General features: G+C 45.4%; 1 protein-coding gene across 1 annotated transcript in view; it reads right to left on the bottom strand.

The window, feature by feature from the left end:
• LOC143927143 (uncharacterized) overlaps positions 1 to 13,393 on the bottom strand; it is a 55,071-nt gene extending 41,678 nt beyond the window's left edge. The window contains exons 1-5 of the mRNA XM_077451094.1: positions 13,382 to 13,393; positions 4,468 to 4,627; positions 862 to 913; positions 670 to 736; positions 335 to 557 (exon numbers count right to left, since the gene is read on the bottom strand). Of these exons, the coding sequence (XP_077307220.1) occupies positions 335 to 557; positions 670 to 736; positions 862 to 913; positions 4,468 to 4,627; positions 13,382 to 13,393 (514 nt within the window). The remainder of the gene's footprint in view (positions 1 to 334; positions 558 to 669; positions 737 to 861; positions 914 to 4,467; positions 4,628 to 13,381) is intronic.
• Between the last annotated feature and the right edge of the window lie 6,897 nt (positions 13,394 to 20,290).

The following is a 20,290-nucleotide window of genomic DNA, read 5'->3' as shown; positions in this document are numbered from 1 at the left end:
TCTCCGAGCACAAGTGGGGAGGCGGGATGTAGGCCCGCCGGCATTTGTGGGAGGAGCCTCGCTGTTATAAGACGGCCTCGGTTCCTCCCTGCCCTGTCGGATGTTTCCGGAGGTTGTCCCACCCTCCCGTTCCCACTTTTTCTTTTTATCCCCTTTTCTTTTTTAGTACTACTTGGGTATGCCCCCTTTAAGGCATACTGACCACGTGACCACAGCACACCTTCAGGTGACTTTCTTTCAGTATCTGTCAATTCCATTTCATCATTGTTATAAGTCTCCGAGCACAAATAATATTCTTTACTATGGTCATGTACTGTCTGTGATGGGAAAATACCTGGTGGTTTCTGAGTTGGTAATTTTGTAGGTTTAGGAGTGGGTGGTTTTGAGGAACCACGGAATACAAATGATCCAGAATAAAGTCCATAACCGTTTGTTGTGACTCCATTCCTTGCTGATCCACTATAACTCTGTTGCCCAGGTATTTTTTCTACTGTCACCAGTCCTCCATCATTACCCAGAATTCCAGCATGGATAGCTGCTTTGCATATTGAAGAATCCTAAGATAAACATATGGTATTTAGCGAAAGATTAATAGTCAGGTTTTTCTACATTATGAATGTGTTGACTTAGTGCTGCTATATGAGAAAGTTGGTAATAAGCTTAACTTACAGCTGTGTAGACATCAGTTCCCCAAACTGCCCCTCCATTCACCTGGCACTCAGATGGACACTGAACACTATGAAAAACAAAACATTCCTTTTTAAAAATTGTATTCATTATTTTATACTATATATATATATTTTCTATTTATTATTCATTTATTTTATTTAGGCAGAGAAGTTATCTTAAGATAAAACTTACATTAAAATAGATTCTTTCAGTTGTCCGGCAGTAGTTGAACAGGTTCCAAGTACTGGAAAAAATGGAAAACATTATATCAGTTTTCCTGCCCAGGTAATAAACAGGAACAGATTCTGGATAGCCGCACTCTTAAAAAGTAGCCTTCTTTTATTTAGAAAATTTGCATAAAAAAATCAAAGATGGAAATCACAGCAGACAAAAATAGCTGACGTTTTGCACTGCTGTTAGTGTAAAACGTCAGCTATTTTTCTCTGCTGTGATTTCCATCTTTGATTTTTTGATGTGAATTTTTTCAATAAAAGAAGGCTGCTTTTTAAGAGTGCGGCTGTCCAGAATCTGTTACTGCTTATTGCTAGTAGCAATTGCCAGCAGCTGGAGCAGTGATATCTTCTTTTTTCCTATTTCCTGGCCAGGTAGTGATAAAGTCATGATAACATCCAATATTTTATTGTAGCACTGGATTGCCTTCATATGAACAAACTGTAGTTACTCCTAACAAGCAGTAGGATTATATTACTAGTGCCAGTGGCGGCCCGTCCATAGGGGGCGCCCGGGCGCCGCCCCCCCTCAGTCTAAAAAAAAAAAAAAAGAAAAAAAAATACGGGCCCTTTAAGACATAAAAAAAAAAAAAATGTAATATAACAATTTAACATAGTGTACTGTGGCGCTGGTCGCAGTGCACTATGAGAAGTGCCACGTCGATGCAATCACAAGATTGCATCCATGGAGCTTCATTTGTGGGTTAAAAACCCGCCTTGCGGCGCACTGTAGAACACCGACTAGCTTCCGCCCGTAAAATCACTGTGATTCTACGGGCGGGAGCATTGTCATTCAGAGACAGGCAGGTCACTTCCGGCTTTCGGCTGCTTCACGAAACCCGGAAGTGACGTCGGCAGCTCCGTTCCTCAGCCCGAGCGGAGCTGCAAGACGGTGAGGGGCATAATTGATTCCCTGACTGAAAAAAATGAAATAATTAAGTAAATAATAATTAATTACCAGATGCACCTGACCTGAGCCTTTACTAGACCACTCTCTGTGTGCTGTGCACTTGTGCAGGAATTATTATATTAGAGAGCAATAAGCAATTTGTAAAAGAAACAAATAATTTCATGCTTCTTGCAGGAGGATCACATCATGCCATGCGGTATTCTTATTCAGCAAGTGCAAAGTAATGGTCTGCTATGTTGCTTGTTACTCACAGTTAATTTGCTGGCAAAGACATTTTATAAACCTTTTTTGTATTTCAGTGTAAATATGAGATCTGAGGACTTTTTGACCCAGATCTCATATTTAAGAGGACCTGTCATGCTTTTTTCTATTACAAGGAATGTTTACATTCCTTGTAATAGGAATAAAAGTGACACCATTTTTTTTTTAAAACTGTGAAAAAAAATGTTTTTTGAAGCACCTAGTCCAGACGATCTCGCGCGCATAAGCGAATGCATACGTGAGTACTGCGCCCGGCTGCCCGCATATGAAAACGTCAAACCACACATGTGAGGTATCGCCGCGATCGTTAGACTGAGCTCAATAGCCCTAGACCTCCTCTATAACTTAAAATATGCAACCTGTAGAATTTTTTAAACGTTGCCTATGGAGATTTTTGAGGGTAAAAGTTTGACGCCATTCCATGAGCGGGTGCAATTTAGAAGCGTGACATGTTGGGTATCAATTTACTCGGCGTAACATTATCTTTCAGAATATATCTAAAAATTGGGGTAACTTTACTGTTATCCTATTTTTTTATTTTAAAAAAATGAATTTTTTTCCAAATAAAGTGCGCTTGTAAGACCATTGTGCAAATACAGTATGAACATAAGTATTGCAATGACCGCAATTTTATTCTCTAGGGTGTTAGAAAAAAAAAACAATATATAATATTTGGGGGTTTCTACGTAATTTTATAGCAAAAAAAAAAAAAAAAACAGTTTTAAAAATGTAAACACCTAAATTATAAAACGAGGCTGGTCCTTAAGTGGTTCAGAAGGCATTTGCTGTATATAACGTTTAAGACTGATAATATCACTGCTCAGTCAGATACATAAACCCAGGGCAGGAACATCTTTAAGGCCGGACAAAAGGGGCAGCTGCCCTGGGCCCTGGCATTGTTGTGTGTCCCCAAGCAGCTGCCTCATACTTGCAAACTATCCCAGTTTAAATTCCCTTGTCCCTTGAGGTTTTAGTCCTGTGCTATGTCCCAATATCTCAGTGTGAAGTTCTATTACTAAAGCTGCCCAGCCCTATTGTTGTGTACAGATAACTCACTATGACACTATGGGTGGAAGGAAGTGGAATACAGGGGACGGATTAGGTGGATTACATAAGGGGCGTGGTTTATGGGAAGTGGGAGGGGCCAAAAATGATGGGCGGGGTCTGGCGCCCCCCATCCAAAAACTTCACCAGCCGCCACTGACTAGTGCCGCTAAGTTTTGTCATTAAGTTTAATGCCTAATGGTGGAAATGGCTACTGAGATTTGTGCAAAGCTATTGTATGGATGCTGTACATTGTACAAATCTATTGTGCTCTGCAATGTCTGTTTCGTTTTTTGACTTGCCCTAGCATAGAGAATAAAGTGAAGCTATGTTTTCTTCAACCGTGTAATCATGAGCACAATAAGACACTGTTTTTCATTTAAAATGATCACAGGTTCACTTTGTTTACAAACTTAAAGCGGAACTCAAGTACTAGTAGTACTAGGAAGAAATGGAAAACATGACATCAATTTTCTTGTCTGAGTAATGAAGAAGTCATAATGACAATTCAGTGTTCTATTGCAACACTGGATTGCCTTCATATGAACAAACTGTAGTTAATCCTAACAAGCAATAGAATTACATTACTGTTGTTCAGTTCTCTGAATGCTTAAATGTTGGCATGACTTTTGAGATTTGTGCAGGAGATGGACAAGTAAATTGGCCGGAAGAGGTGCCAATATTTGCATACAGAGAGAAACTACAGGACCCATAATGCTGGAGGGACTATTTCTTTTGAAAAGCCTGTGGCGTGTGAAACACACCCAAAAACTCCACCCGGTGCCAAAAAAAAAGTGCATACACATAAAGAGTGAACACAAAAACGTGCAAAGGGGGCTACAAGGTCCTATCTAGGAAGGACCTTACCCTGATCTCACCGGGGCATACTATCCAGATAGTGACTGAGGTACTTCACTTGGGTCCATCTGGCCAAAACCAGATGGACCCCCTTTCTCTGGATGGGTCTGTATCGGCAGACCTTCCAAGTACTCGATGGGACTCCCCCAAAGGGAAAATCCATGAAAGAGGGCGAACCAAGCTAAAAGGCCTATGTTCACCCCCTCCCAAGACTTTCCGGGCAGGCCCGAGAACCCGCACCCTACTCATCACTCAGTGCAAGCCAAACTTTTAGACTTCCCTGCCAGGGTTTTACCAGGGATGCTTGCTTGCTGGAGACAGACCCCCTCAAAATGTGGACTATCCCAGGCAAATGGAGACTAATTGTAACCTTAGTACAGTACCTTGTACAAAGACATTTGACTGTACTGTAAATGATCTGTTTGAGCACTTGAACATTACTTAACTCTGAGAGACATATCATATTGAATTCTCTGGTCTGTCATAGGAGGCTACCTGGTGGTTTGGAAGTCGGTGGTTTTGAGGAACCATGAAATACAAATGACCCGGGCCAAGATCCATAATTGTTTGTTGTGACTCCATTCCTTGCTGATCCACTGTAACTCTGTTGTCCAGGTGTTTTTTCCACTGTAACCAGTCCTCCGGTCCTCCAGTCCTATCTACCCTTTATTGCTGTTCTCTAATTGAGCCATCTGCCATCTGCAGGAGTTAGTGGGTGTTGTCTGTGTGCCTTCAGCGTAGTATACACCTGTATCTACCTATATTGCTCTTCTCTAATTGAGCCATCTGCCATCTGCAGGAGTTAGTTGGTATTGTGTCCCTCCAGCGCAGTATTCACCTGTGGCTACCTATATTGCTCTTCTCTAATTGAACCATCTGCAGGAGTTAGTTCGTGTTGTGTGCCTCCAGCACAGCACAGTATACACCGGTATCTACCCTTTAATTGCTGGTGTTTTATAATAAAGTCATCTGCAGGAATTAGTGGGTGTTGTGTGCCTCCAGCACAGCACAGTATACACCGGTATCCACCCTTTAATTGCTGGTGTTCTATAATAAAGGCATCTGCAGGAGTTAGTGGGTGTTGTGTGTCTCCAGCACAGCACAATATACACCTGTATCTACCCTTTATTGCTTGTGTTCTATAATAAAGGCATCTGCAGGAGTTAGTTGGTGTTGTGTGCCTCCAGCCCAGTATACACCTGTATCTACCCTCTATTGCTTGTATTCTATAATAAAGGCATCTGCAGGAGTTAGCGGGTGTTGTGTGCCTCCAGCACAGCACAATATACACCTGTATCTACCCTTTATTGCCGGTGTTCTATCATACAGGCATCTGCAGGAGTTAGTGGGTGTTGTGTGCCTCCAGCACAATATATACTACCCAATTGCTGGTTTTCCCATCTCCCTGCAGGCCATTACCATGTCTGAAAGGCCAACAAGGAGAGGCAGACAGGCACGAGCCAATAAAAGAGGGCAAGCAGGCTCTGTGTCTAGAGAAAACAGTGCTGGTCGTGGACGCGGTGCATCGTCATCAGCACGTGGCCATGGGACACACGTGTCCTTATTTTTGGCAGCTGGACGTGTTGAGCCGCATCATGCCGAAAACTTGGTAGAGTGGATGACCAAGCCCTCTTCATCCTTCTCATCCTCTCTCACCCAGGCTCAGAGTACTAGCAAAGCAGCTGCCAACGCATCCTCTTCCCTAGTCTCAATGTCATCATCAGTCATGGGTATATGCTCCAGGAGGATGCCCAGTGTTTTGTATGCTCTGATGATGATACTCAGCTAGAGGAAGGCAGTAGCGTGAGCGCAGAGAGAGGGGATGTTTAACCACTTAATAACCGGCCTATAGCCGAATGACGGCTACAGGGCGGTTTCTTAACTCTGGGAGGCCGTCATATGACGACCTCCCAGAATTCCGCTCTCGCACGCCCCCTGGGGCGCGCACTCGAGAGCATCCGTGACCGCCGGGTCCACAGGACCCGGCGCATCACGGATCACGGTAAACGGCCGCTCATAGCGGCCGTTTACCACGTGATCGCTCCGTCAAATGACGGAGTGATCACTTGTAAACAAACCGGCGTCATGTTATGACGCCGGTTCCTCCCTCCCCCTCTCTGTACCGATCGGAACAGCGGAGGGGGAAAAGATCGGTGTCAGCAGCGATGTGGGCTGCATCTGCAGTGCCCACATCGCTGCTCACCGAAAATTAACCCCTCAATTCCCTGCAAATACTCTGCAATACCCTGCCATTACTCTGCATTACTCTGCAATACCCTGCAATACCCTGCAATACCCTGCATTACCCTGCAATACCCTGCATTACCCTGCAATACCCTGCATTACCCTGCAATACTCTGCATTACTCTGCAATACTCTGCATTACTCTGCAATACCCTGCAATACTCTGCAATACTCTGCAATACTCTGCATTACTCTGCATTACTCTGCAATACCCTGCAATACCCTGCAATACCCTGCAATACCCTGCAATACTCTGCAATACTCTGCAATACCCTGCAATACCCTGCATTACTCTGCATTACTCTGCAACGCTCTGCAACGCTCTGCAATACCCTGCAATGCTCTGCAACACCCGCCAATACCCTGCAACACTCTGCAATGCTCTGCAACACTCTGCAATGCTCTGCAACACCCACCAATACCCTGCAACACTCTGCAATGCTCTGCAACACCCGCCAATACCGTGCAATGCTCTGCAACACCCTCCAATATCCTGCAATGCTCTGCAATGCAATACTCTGCAACGCCATACTCTGAGATACCCTGCAATACCCAGCCATAGACACCGCCCCCCTCCCGCCGCCCTCCTGTGCTTCTGCCGACTCGCCAATACGATCAAATCCAGAATCTTTTTTTTTTTCAGGCTTCCCAGCTTAGAGATGAGATGCGGGGTCTTATTGACCCCATATCTCACTGTAAAGAGGACCTGTCATGCCATATTCCTATTACAAGGGATGTTTACATTCCTTGTAATAGGAATAAAAGTGATCAAAAAATGTATTTTTGGGGAAAAAAATGTCAAACTAAAATAAATAAAGTAAAATGAACAATAAAATATTTTCTTTTTTTTTAAAGCGCCCCTGTCCCCATGTGCTCGCATGCAGAAGCGAACGCATACGTAAGTCCCGCCCACATATGAAAACGGTGTTCAAACCACACATGTGAGGTATCGCTGCGAATGTTGGAGCGAGAGCAATAATTCTAGCCCTAGACCTCCTCTGTAACTCAAAACATATAACCAGTAAAAAAAAAAAAAAATTGTCGCCTATGGGGATTTTTAAGTAGCGACGTTTGGCGCCATTCCACGAGCCTGTGCAATTTTGAAGAGTGACATGTTGGGTATCGATTTACTCGGTGTAACTTCATCTTTCACATTATGTAAAAATTGGGCTAACTTTACTGTGTTTTTTTTTTTTTTTTAAGCACAAAACTGTTTTTTTTCCAAAAAAAAGCATTCGAAAAATTGCTGCGCAAATACCATGCGAGATAAAAAGTTGCAACGACCACCATTGTATTCTCCAGGGTGTTTGCTAAAAAAACATATATAATGTTTTGGGATTCTATGTAATTTTCTAGCAAATAAATGATGATTTTTACATGTAGGAGAGAAATGTCAGAATTGTCCTGGGTGCTCCAGAACGCCTGATGGCGCTCCATGCATGTTGGGCCTCTGTATGTGGCCACGCTGTGTAAAAGTCTCACACATGTGGTATCACCGTACTCGGGAGTAATAGCAGAATGTATTTTGGGGTGTAATTTGTGGTATGCATATGCTGTGTGAGAAATAAACTGATAATATGACAATTTTGTGAAAAAAAAAAAAAAAAGTAAAAAAAATCTTGATTTTGCAAAGAATTGTGGGAAAAAATGACAACTTAAAAAAACTCATCATGCCTCTTACTAAATACCTTGGAATGTCTTCTTTCCAAAAAGGGGTCATTTGGGGGGTTTTTGTACTTTTCTGGCATGTTAGGGTCTCAAGAATTGAAATAGGCCGTCAGTACTTCAGGTGTGATCAATTTTCAGATATTGGCACCATAGCTTATGGACTCTATAACTTTCACAAAGACCAAATAATATCCACCAATTTGTACTTATTTTTACCAAAGATATGTAGTGGTATAAATTTTGGCCAAAATTTATGAAGAAAAAATTACTAATCTGCTAAATTTTATAACAGAAACGAAGAAAAATTCATTTTTTTACAGAATTTTCTGTATTTTTTCTTTTATAGCACAAAAAATAAAAAACCCAGCGGTGATTAAATACCACCAAAAGAAAGCTCCATTTGTGTGAAAAAAAGGACAAAAATTTCATATAGGTCCAGTGTTGCATGACTGAGTAATTGTCATTCAAAATGTGAGAGCACCGAAAGCTGAAAATTGGTCTGGTTATTAAGGGTGTTTAAGTGCCCAGTGGTCAAGTGGTTAAGAAAGACAGCAATCTAGCAGTCATGTTCCACAAGCTGCAGCATACTGCCAGGTTTGCTCCAGTAATGAAGAGGTAGGGAATGATGAGGGCACTGACTCCACGTGGGTGCCTGGTAGGAGAGAGGAGGAGGAGGCACATCTCCAACGAGGCAAGATGCCCTCCGGGGGCCAGCTTAGGGGAAGCATAACAGACTGAATCACACCGCAGAGCTCCGCCTGTGCAGGGCGCTGCCTCTGTGCATTATTCTAAAAGTTCTTTGGTGTGGGCCTTTTTTGAGATGAGTGCATCAGATCGCACCACTGCTATTTGCAACATATGTCTCAAGCGTATCTTGTGTGGCCAAAACATCAGCCGCTTGGGTACTACATGCTTGACCAGACATATGTTGACCTGCCATGCAGCTCGTTGGCAAGCTTACCTCAAAGACCCACACCAAAGAACAAAGCGGACCTCTCCTTGCTCCTCATCGGCTGGGATCTCCAACCCCACTAGACCTTCAGTCCTCTCTGAAACCTGCACTGAGAGGAATGAAGGTGTAGAATTAGGTGTGTCACAGCCAAGTGTTTGCAGGCACTCTGCTAGCAGTACACCCACGTCCGATTGTAGCAGGCAAATTTCCCTGCCCCAGCTGTTGGACCGTAGAAAGAAGTTCACTCCCAATCATCCACATGCCCAGTGGTTGAATGCTAGCTTGGCTAAATTGCTAGCACTTCAACTGCTGTCTTTTCAGTTAGTAGACTTGGCCCCCTTCCATGAGTTTGTGCAATGTGCGGTTCCTCAGTGGCAGGTCCCCAAACGCCATTTTTTCTCACGGAAGGCGATTCCGGCTCTCTACCGGCATATGGAAGGCAATGTCCTTGCCTCGCTGGACAGGGCGGTCAGCGGTAAGGTGCATATTACCGCTGATTCATGGTTCAACAGGCATGGACAGGGACGTTGCCTGTCTTTCACGGCCCATTGGGTCACTCTTCTGGCAGCTGGGAAGGATGCAGGACAAGGTGCAGTAGTGTTGGAGGTTGTTCCGCCACCATGCCTCCAAAATGCTACTACTGATTGGGACACACCTCTCTCCTCCATCCCCCTCCTCTTATTCCTCCATGGCCTCTTCCAGTGCTCTGTCCTCTAAACCAGTGGTGCTCCGTAGGCGTTCAAGGGGCTGCGCAAGTACGCAGGCAAAACTATGCCATGCCATGCTTGCGCTGGTTTGTTTGGGGGACAGGAGCCACACTGGGGCAGATATTTTGTCAGCTCTGCAGGGGCAGGCCGAGAGATGCCACGCCAACTTAAGCCAGGATTGGTGGTTTGCGACAATGGCACCAACCTCCTCTCCGCCCTCCAACAGGGACAACTGACCCATGTGCCCTGTGTGGCTCACGTCCTTAACCTGGTGGTGCAGCGGTTCTTGGGCCGGTACCCGGGCTTACAGGATGTCCTGAAGCAGGCCAGGAAAGTCTGTGTGCATTTACGCCGATCATTTAATGTCAGTGCTCGGCTGGCTGAGCTCCAAAAGGAGTTGAACCTGCCCAAGAACCGCCTTATATGTGACATGCCCACCAGGTGGAACTCAACATTGGCCATGCTGCAGCGGCTGCACATGCAGCAGAGGGCCATCAATGAGTACCTGTGCGACTATGGCACCAGGACAGGGCCAGCTATTTTTTTTCTCACCACGCCAGTGGGGCATGATCAGGGATGCATGCACTGTCCTGTCACCGTTTGAGGAGGCCACAAGGATGGTGAGCAGTGACAGTGCATGCATCAGTGACACTGTACCTCTTGTCCACCTGTTGGAGCATACGCTGCATGGAATAATGGACAGGGCACTTGAGGCAGAACAGAGGCAGAACAGAGGCAGGAAGAGGAGGACTTCCTTGCCTCTCAAGGCCCCCTTTATCTAGACAGTGTTTCTGCTGTCCCACCCATCACACAGGAAGAGGACGAGGAGGAAGAGGATGATTGTGTCAGCATGGAGGTGGAGCCTGGCACTCAGCAGCAGCAGTCTTGTAGGGATGATTTACAGTCCCAAGAAACCCGTGGACTTGTACGGGGCTGGGAGGAGGTAGCTGCGGATCCTGTTGTCCTTAGTGACCCAGAGGACTCCGGACCAAATGCCTCAGCTAACCTACCTGGTCCTGCAAAGCCTGCGGAAGGATCCTCGTATTCTTCGGATCAAGGAGAGGGACCATTACTGGCTGGCCACTCTCCTTGATCCACGGTACAAGAGTAAGGTTGCCGACCTTATCTTACTGTCACAGAGGGAGCAGAGGATGAGATATCTCCGGGAGGCCTTGCAGAAAGGTCTGTGCAACGCGTTCCCAGAGACTGGGAGTTTACAAACTCCTGGTCCTGGACAACGTGTTGCTGAGGCTTGGGCACCTTTCCCACCGAAAATCCTCTGGCTTACTGGGTCTTGAGGATGGATCACTTGCCAGAGCTTGCACAATATGCAATTGAGCTACTGGCCTGTCCTGCATTCAAGGTTTTTTTGGAACGCACCTTCAGTGCTGCTGGTGGCTTTGTAACCGATCACAGGGTGCGCCTGTCCACCGACTCGGTTGATCGACTTCATAAAGATCAGTCTTGGATCACCACCAGCTACCAAGCACCTGAAGCTGATGTAACCGAATACGTTTTTTGGAAATATCACATCCCTTCAAGACTGTCTATGCTGATGCTGAGTGACTGTCCTGTTATGTTGACTGTCTATCCTCTTCCTCCTCCGCTGATATCTTGGAAGAACATTTTTGGTTCTGGGTGATGCCACCCGCCCAATTCTTCAGCCCCTGTTTAACAGGGGAGTGTAATTACAATTTTTGGTGCAATGCTTTGCAGAAGGGCTCATTCCTGCACTCCAAATAGAGTATATGGGAGAGGTTGCAGTGTTGTGGTACCAGTGCCTAAAATCCAATTTTTCAGCCCCTGTTTAACAGGGGTGTGTAATTACAATTTTCTATGCAATGCTTTGCAGCAGGGCTCATTCCTGCACTCCAACTAGAGTATCTGGGAGAGGTTGCAGTGTTGTGGCACCAGCAAGCAGTGCCTAAGACACAATTTTTCAGCCCCTGTTTAACAGGGGCATGTAATTACAATTTTTGATATAATATTTCACAGCAGGGCCCGTTCCTGTACCGAGAGTAACTGTGAGGACTTATAGTGTTATGGCACCAGCACCACCACCACAACCACCAAAGGCCCAATTTTTCAACCACTGTCCAACAATGGCATGTAATTACAATTCTTGATATAATCGTTCACAGCAGGGCACTCCAGCGCCCACCAAGAGTCACTTTGGGGGTTTACAGTGTTGTGGCAACACCAACACCTTGTTCTGCCATTTCTGCAGAGCATATAGGGCAGGCCCCTACTTTCAAACATCCAATTTACAAATGTCTCCTACTTGCAAATGGAAGGAGACAACAGGGAGTGAGATGAAAAAAGACAGGCGGCAAAAAAAATTATACAGGGGTGATAACCCTTCCCTATGTTTTCCAAAAGCTTAAAAAATAGGATTTTTATATACAGCTTACCCTGTAAAATCCTTTTCTTGAGAGTACATCACAGGACACAGGAGCTTCATTACATAGTGGGTTATATAGGCACTTCTGGTGATTGGACACTGGTTAACCCCCAATTAAGGAGAATTCCTCCCCTATATAACCCCTCCCATATGGGAGGCACCTCAGTTTTGTAGCAAAGCAATAAGAAACCACGTAAAACCCAAGAGGGGCGGGAGCCCTGTGTCCCGTGATGTACTCTCAAGAAAAGGATTTTACAGGTAAGCTGTATATGAAAATCCTATTTTCTTGATCATACATCACGGGACACAGGAGCTTCATTACATAGTGGGATGTCCCAAAGCAATGCTCAGTTTGAGGGGAGGGAGACACAGATCAGAATTATAGACCGCCAAGGACCAGAGGATCCAAACTGCAGCCTGCAGTACACTGCGCCCAAAGGCGATATCCTCTTGCCCTCTGACATCCACCTGATAAAATCTGGTGAATGTGTGGACTGATGACCAAGTTGCAGCCTTACAGATCTGAGCCAGGAAGGCCTGGGGATGCACTGCCCAAGAAGCACTTATAGCCCTCGTTGAGTGCGCTTTCACTTGAAAAGGAGGGATCTTCCCCTTTACACTACAGGCCTGAAAAATAACCTGTCTAATCTACCTTGGGAGAGTGGATTTTGATGCCGCCTGGCCCTTCCTAGGGCCTTCCGGCAAAATAAATAAGCAATCAGTTTTTCTTATCTGAGCAGTTGCCTGAAGATAGATTGCCCTTACCACATCTAAAGTGTGCAAAGATTCTTCTTCTGCGGACTGTGGGTCCGGAAAAAAGGATGGTAGGATTACATCTTGATTCAAATGGAATCCTGAAACCACCTTAGGCAGAAAGGATCTGTTGGAACGCATTACTACCCAGTCCTTATGAATAATTAGATAAGGTTCCTTGCTGGAGAGAGCTGCTAGTTCTGACACTCTTCTAGGCGAGGATATGGCTATCAAGAAAATCAATTTTTTAGTCAAAAGAACTAATGAAGCCTGATGCAAACGTTCAAATGGTTGCTCCTGCAATGCTGAGAGAACCAAATTCAGATGCCATGGGCATACCGGAGGTTTGACTGGCGGCCTTAACCGCATAGCCCCCTGGATGAAAGCCCGCACAAGGGAAGTGGAGGAAAGCCAAGATCCTGCTGATGACATACTTTCTAGGATGCCATCCCCTGGGTTCATACCAGGAAACATATGCCTTCCAGATTTTGTAGTAAATAAGCCTGTAGGCCGGCTTTCTGGCATTGACCAGAGTAGAAAGGACTGGCCCCGAAAGCCCACGATCTCTCAGAATGTGGGTCTCAGCAGCCAAACCGTTAAACTCAGACTGTGTAAAGCAGGATGGTAAATTGGACCCTGTGAGAGTAGATCTGGCCGAAGAGGGAGGATCCACGGTCTACCTACTACCAACTTCATGATCTCTGCGTACCAAGGTCGTCTGGGCCAAGCCAGGGCTACCAAAAGAACTGACTTTGTTTCCCTCTTGACTCTTCCCAGGAACCGTGACAGAAGTGGATACGGTGGGAAGGCATAAATTAGATTGTACTGATCCCAGGGAACTGTCAGAGCATCTGGCCCCTGAGCAAGTGCATCTCTTGTCCTTGACACAAATTTGTCCAGTTTTCTGTTGAATCTGGACGCAAACAGATCTACGTCTGGAGTGCCCCACCTGCGACATATGTTCCGAAATACGTCAGGGTGTAGAGCCCCATTCTCCTGGGCACAACTGCTGGCTGCTCAGAAAGTCCGCCTGCCAATTTTCCACTCCTGGAATGAAGACTGCAGAAAGGCATGGAACATGCCTTTCTGCCCAAGCAAGTATGCGATTCACCTCTCTTTGTGCAACCAGACTCCTGGTGCCACCCTGGTGATTGATATAGGCCACTGCTGTGGCATTGTCGGACTGAACTCGAACAGGGAGACCCCGTAGTCTGTAAGACTAGTTTATGAGAGCCATATAAACTGCCCGGATCTCCAAAACATTTATGGGCAATAGCTTCTCGATCGCAGACCATTTCCCCTGCGAGCACGTCTCCTCCAACACTGCTCCCCAGCCTGTCAGTCTGGCATCTGTAGTTATAATCTTCCATGGAAGAGGAAGAAAAGTTTTGCCTTTCAGCAGATTCTTGGTCTGTAACCACCAAACGAGACTCTTGCGTGTCCCTGGGGATAGACACATAGGAAGATCCAAGGCCTGGGGCTTCCTGTTCCAAGCCGCAAGGATGCATCTTTGCAGAGGCCTTGAGTGAAACTGGGCAAATGGAACGACTTCGAAGGAGGCGACCATTTTCCCTAACAGTTTCATACACAACCGAATGGGGGAAGATCTTCTGCCTAGAATTAGGCGCACCAGACCCCCTATAGCCATGGCTTTTGGCCTTTGTAGAAACACCCGCCCTGAGCGGTGTCGATAACCATGCCCAGATACTCCAACCTGGTAGCAGGCTGTAGGGACGACTTTTCTAGGTTTATAATCCAACCAAGGCGTTTTAGGTGTTCTAGCGTTCTGGTAACACTGAGGTTCAAGAGCGCTACTGTTTTCTCTATGAGAAGTAAATAGTCTAGATAAGCCATGACGGTTATACCCTGAGCTCTTAGGTTTGCCAAGAGAGGGTCTAGATATTTGTGAAGACTCGAGGAGCTGTAGAGAGACCGAACGGCAAGGCCACAAATTGAAAATGGCGCTGATCTACCACGAACCTTAGAATTTTTTGGTGTGCGGGAAAAATTGGCACATGAAGATATGCATCCTTGATATCTATCGATGCCATAAACTCTCCCCCTTGCAGGGAGGAGACCACAGAGCGTATTGAATGCATTCGGAAAGACCGCATGCGCGAAAACAGGTTCAGATCCTTCAGATCCAGGATAGGTCTGACACCTCCATTTGGCTTTGGAACGGTGAAAAGATTCGAGTAAAAGCCTGAACCCTGTTCTTTTGGGTCCACTTCCACTATCACCCCCTGGGATAGTAAGTGATCTAAGGCCAGAAATAGCGGTCTTTGCTTTACTGGATCCTTGGGGATCCTTGACCTTAGGAAGTGAGAAGGTGGAATCTCCTGAAACTCTAGCTTGTAGCCCAGAGATACCGAGGAGGTTACCCACTTGTCCCAGATCTCTTCCCGCCAGGCTTCTGCAAACTGCAGGAGCCCTCCCCCCACTCGGCCGAGCGGGGGCGCCCCTTCACAAGGAAGCTTTTGGGCTCTGCTTGGCAGGCTTTCGCCCCCAAGTCTTTTTCTGCCCCTGGGCATGGCCTTGAGCCTTTTCTGTAGAGGGAGGTTGGGAAGGCCGTCGCCACTGCTTAGAGCTTGATGCTCCGGGAGAAAGAGAACGCCTAAATGATGGACGTTTGCTCTTTTTGATTGGAAGGAGAGTAGATTTACCCCCTGAAATTTTTTGGACGAATTTGTCTAATTCCTCTCCAAATAAGCATTCCCCCTTAAACGGGAACCCAATCAAATACTTCTTACACGATAGCTCAGCTGCCCAATTTTTTAGCCATAGGGCCCTTCGCATGTGTACCAACAGGAGAGACAAACGAGATGCTTGTTGGACAGAATCCAAAATCGCATCAATCATAAAACACAGAATTTGAGGTATTTCTGCATAATTCTCCACTTCCTTACTGGGAAGAAGGCCAAGCATCCGCCTTCGCAGTAAAGCGCCGTGCACGCCGACGTGCACGCCGACGTGCACGGCTCGCAACCACACCCCCCTTCCATTAGCATGGGAGCGCGCTCAGCGCACGTGCATGCGCACACGCGCACGAGGACTGCCGGTCATCCAAGGGGGGAGGGGATCACCTACGGAGCTGCAAGGGACCCCTAGACTATGTGGGGCCCCTCTATTCACCTCTATTGTGGCAGAGACTGCAGTGGAGACGTGAGTTATCTGGAAAAACCAGGCTTCACTGAGCGTGTGTATCTGAAAGGCATGTAAGTATGCATCAGGCTGCTCTTACTCCCTCTAGTGGTGGAAACCAGGTAAGACATACAACTACTCAAATGAAGAAATCCATAATATATGATTTATATAGGATTAACTTCTCTTACCTGTCCTTGCCGCAGGAATTGCTGAAAACAGACAGATTCCAGCCTTCACCCATCACGGCGGGCAGAGTTGTGCCAACCTTCAGGACTTTTTGGGTTCCTTCTCAGAGGAACCTCTTACCTGGACCTTGTAAAAGACTCTGCCAGAAACTTTCGTGCCACTATGTAAATAGTACACCAAGTCTGGTTTTCCCAGAGCCCAGTCTTCCAATAGGAGAGGACTTACAGGCAAAACCTTGTTTCTTCGGATGATGAGGCCCAGGTACCATACCATCTTGGGAGTCAAAATATCGGCCCGAGATATGGATCCGGTTATCATAGCCCTTAGACCCCCGCAGGGACCTGCACAGAGCTTTCTTCATAGCACATGTTTTACGTGACCAACCACCTTAGACCCTGGCGAAAAAATTGAGATGCCTCTCATATGGGAGGGGTTATATAGGGTAGGAATTCTCCTTAATTGGGGGTTAACCAGTGTCCAATCACCAGAGGTGCCTATATAACCCACTATGTAATGAAGCTCCTGTGTCCCGTGATGTATGATCAAGAAATAGATTTTTTGACTGGAGCTACACTTTAAAAATGTACCAGTTCAACATTACAAACAGATTCTACTTAACACAACAAACCTACACAGTCCCTATCTTTTTTGCACCGCCTGTATACTCCTGTTCTGAGTATATAGGGCCTGGGGGCCCCACGCCTTTTCTTTTTTTAATATGGGTATGGGGTTCCCCTTAATATCCGTACAAGACCCAAAGGGGCTGGTTATGGGCAGGGGGGGGCTAACTATTAAATTTTTCTCAATGATTTTTATCCATATTGCCGGAACCAGATATTACATTAACCATTTCAGCCCCGGACCAATTGTCAGCCTAAGGACCAGAGGTCTTTTTACAATTTCGCACTGCACTGCTTTAACTGGTAATTGCGCGATCATGCAATGTTGTACCCAAACAAAATTTGCGTCCTTTTCTTCCCACAAATAGAGCTTTCTTTTGATGGTATTTGATTGCCTCTGCGATTTTTATTTTTTGCGATATAAATGGAAAAAGACCGAAAATTTCGAGAAAAAAAGATATTTTTTACTTTTTGTTATAAGAAAAATCGAATAAACTCAATTTTAGTCATACATTTAGGGCAAAATTTATTCAGCCACATGTCTTTAGTAAAAAAAATGTCAATAAGCGTATATTTATTGGTTTGCGCAAAAGTTATAGCGTCTACAAACTAGAGTACATTTTCTGGAATTTACACAGCTTTTAATTTATGACTGCCTATCTCATTTCTTGAGGTGCTAAAATGGCAGGGCAGTACAACCCCCCCCCCCAAATGACCCCATTTTGGAAAGTAGACACCCCAAGGAAATTGCTGAGGGGCATGTTGAGCCCATTAAATATTTTTTTTGTCCCAAGTGATTGAATAATGAACAAAAAAAAAAGTTTACAAAAAGTTGTCACTAAATGATATATTGCTCACACATGCCATGGTTATATGTGGAATTGCACCCCAAAATATATTCTGCTGCTTCTCCTGAGTACGGGGATACCACATATGTGGGACTTTTTGGGAGTCTAGACGCGTACGGCCCCCCCGAAATCCAATCACTGCCTTCAGGATTTCTAAGGGTGCAAATTTTTGATTTCACTCCTCATTACCTATCACAGTTTCGAAGGCCATAAAATGCCAAAATAACACAAAACCCCCCAAATGCCCCCTTTTGGAAAGTAGACACCCCTAGAAAATTGCTGAGGGGCATGTTGAGCCCATTGAATATTTTTTTTTGTCCCAAGTGATTGAATAATGACACACAAAAAAAAAAAAAGTTTACAAAAAGTTGTCACTAAATGATATATTGCTCACACATGCCATAGTTATATGTGGAATTGCACCCCAAAATATATTCTGCTGCTTCTCCTGAGTACAGGGATACCACATATGTGGGACTTTTTGGGAGCCTAGCTGCGTACGGCACCCCGAAAACCAATCACTGCCTTCAGGATTTCTAAGGGTGCAAATTTTTGATTTCACTCCTCACTACCTATCACAGTTTCGAAGGCCATAAAATGCCAAAATAGCACAAAACCCCCCCAAATGACCCCATTTTGGAAAGTAGACACCCCAAGCTATTTACTGAGAGGCATTTTGAGTCCATGAAATATTTTATATTTTGCCACAAGTTGCAGGAATATGACAATTTTTTATTTTTTTTTGCACAAAGTTGTCACAAAATTATATATTGCTCACACATGCTAAGGGCATAAGTGAAATTACACCCCCAAAAAAATTCTGCTGCTTCTCCCGAGTACGGGGATACCACATGTGGGGGACTTTTTGGGAGCCTAGCCACGTACGGGACCCCGAAATCCAAGCACTGCCTTCAGGATTTAAATATAAAACGCTACCAAAAAAACTGTTAGCGATCGCAGGGATCAGGCCTGACTCTGCAAATGCTGCAGTTATGTGTTTAGTGTTTTGTAAGTGACAGTGATCGATCGATATTGCACTTGGGTGGGCTGGGCGGAGGGGCAAAACGCAGGTGCTAGCAGGTATTTGGGCTGATCCCGCTAACAATGCGTTTTTTTGGAACCCTAAACTGCTGGGGAGGCTAGTATAGATCTGATCAGTCAGATATTGATCTGTTCAGATTCTATACCACTACGGGAGGTTTATGCTTTGCGCATGGGTGTTAGCGGTACCTGACCCTAAAACCTAATTGATATCACCCGCCGGGTGATCAGGGGGTTAAACCTTTATTGGGTAATAAATGGTGGGTGCCCTGATGCTATAAAAAGCAAACTAACTAACCAGAGTCACCTGTAACACTTATACGGTGATCACTGGTGAAAGGGTTAACTAGGGGCAATCAGGGGGTTAAAATCTCTATTAGGTAGTATATGGGGGTCCCTGGCGCTATATAAAAACCTGACGGGGAACCTAAATAACTAACTGGCTAACCAGCGTCACCAGTGACACTTATACGGTGATCGCTGGTGAAAGGGTTAACTAGGGGCAATCAGGGGGTTAAAACCATTATTGGGTAGTATATGGGGGTTCCATAGCGCTATAAAAACCTGGCGGTGAACCTAAAAAAATAACTAGCTACCTAGCGACACTAGTGAAACTAATGCAGCGATCAGAAAAATGATCGCTTAGTGACACTGGCAAAAGGGGGTGAAAGGGTTAACTAGGGGCAATCAGGGGGTTAAAACCATTATTGGGTAGTATATGGGGGTTCCATAGCGCTATAAAAACCTGGCGGTGAACCTAAAAAAATAACTAGCTACCTAGCGACACTAGTGAAACTAATGCAGCGATCAGAAAAATGATCGCTTAGTGACACTGGCAAAAGGGGATGAAAGGGTTAACTAGGGGCAATCAGGGGGTTAAAACCATTATTGGGTAGTATATCGGAGTACCTAGCGCTATAAAAACCTGGCGGTGAACCTAAAAAAATAACTAGCTACCTAACGGCACCAGTGACACTAATGCAGCGATCAGAAAAATGATTGCTTAGTGATACTGGTAAAAGGGGGTGAAAGGGTTAACTAGGGGCAATCAGGGGGTTAAAACCATTATTGGGTAGTATATCAGGGTACCTAGCGCTATAAAAACCTGGCGGTGAACCTAAAAAAATAACTAGCTACCTAACGGCACCAGTGACACTAATGCAGCGATCAGAAAAACGATCGCTTAGTGATACTGCCAAAAGGGGGTGAAAGGGTTAACTAGGGGCAATCAGGGGGTTAAAACCGTTATTGGGTAGTGTATCGGGGTACCTAGCGCTATAAAAACCTGGCGGTGAACCTAAAAAAATAACTAGCTACTTAGCGGCACCAGTGACACTAATGCAGCGATCAGAAAAACGATCGCTTAGTGACACTGGCAAAAGGGGGTGAAAGGGTTAACTAGGGGCAATCAGGGGGTTAAAACTATTATTGGGTAGTATATCGGGGTACCTAGCGCTATAAAAACCTGGTGGTGAACCTAAAAAAATAACTAGCTACCTAGCGACACCAGTGACACTAATGCAGCGATCAGAAAAATGATCGCTTAGTGACACTGGCAAAAGGGGGTGAAAGGGTTAACTAGGGGCAATCAGGGGGTTAAAACCATTATTGGGTAGTGTATCGGGGTACCTAGCGCTATAAAAACCTGGTGGTGAACCTAAAAAAACAACTAGCTACCTAACGGCACCAGTGACACTAATGCAGCGATCAAAAAAAAGATCGCTTAGTGATACTGGCAAAAGGGGGTGAAAGGG

The sequence above is a fragment of the Lithobates pipiens genome, unplaced genomic scaffold (assembly GCF_037356315.1).
Source record: "Lithobates pipiens isolate NorthernLeopardFrog02 unplaced genomic scaffold, aLitPip1_a1.2 Scaffold_23, whole genome shotgun sequence".
Classification (NCBI taxonomy): Eukaryota; Metazoa; Chordata; class Amphibia; order Anura; family Ranidae; genus Lithobates; species Lithobates pipiens.
The sequence above is the reverse complement of the archived record's forward strand: the minus strand, read 5'-3'. Positions and strand labels throughout refer to the sequence as shown.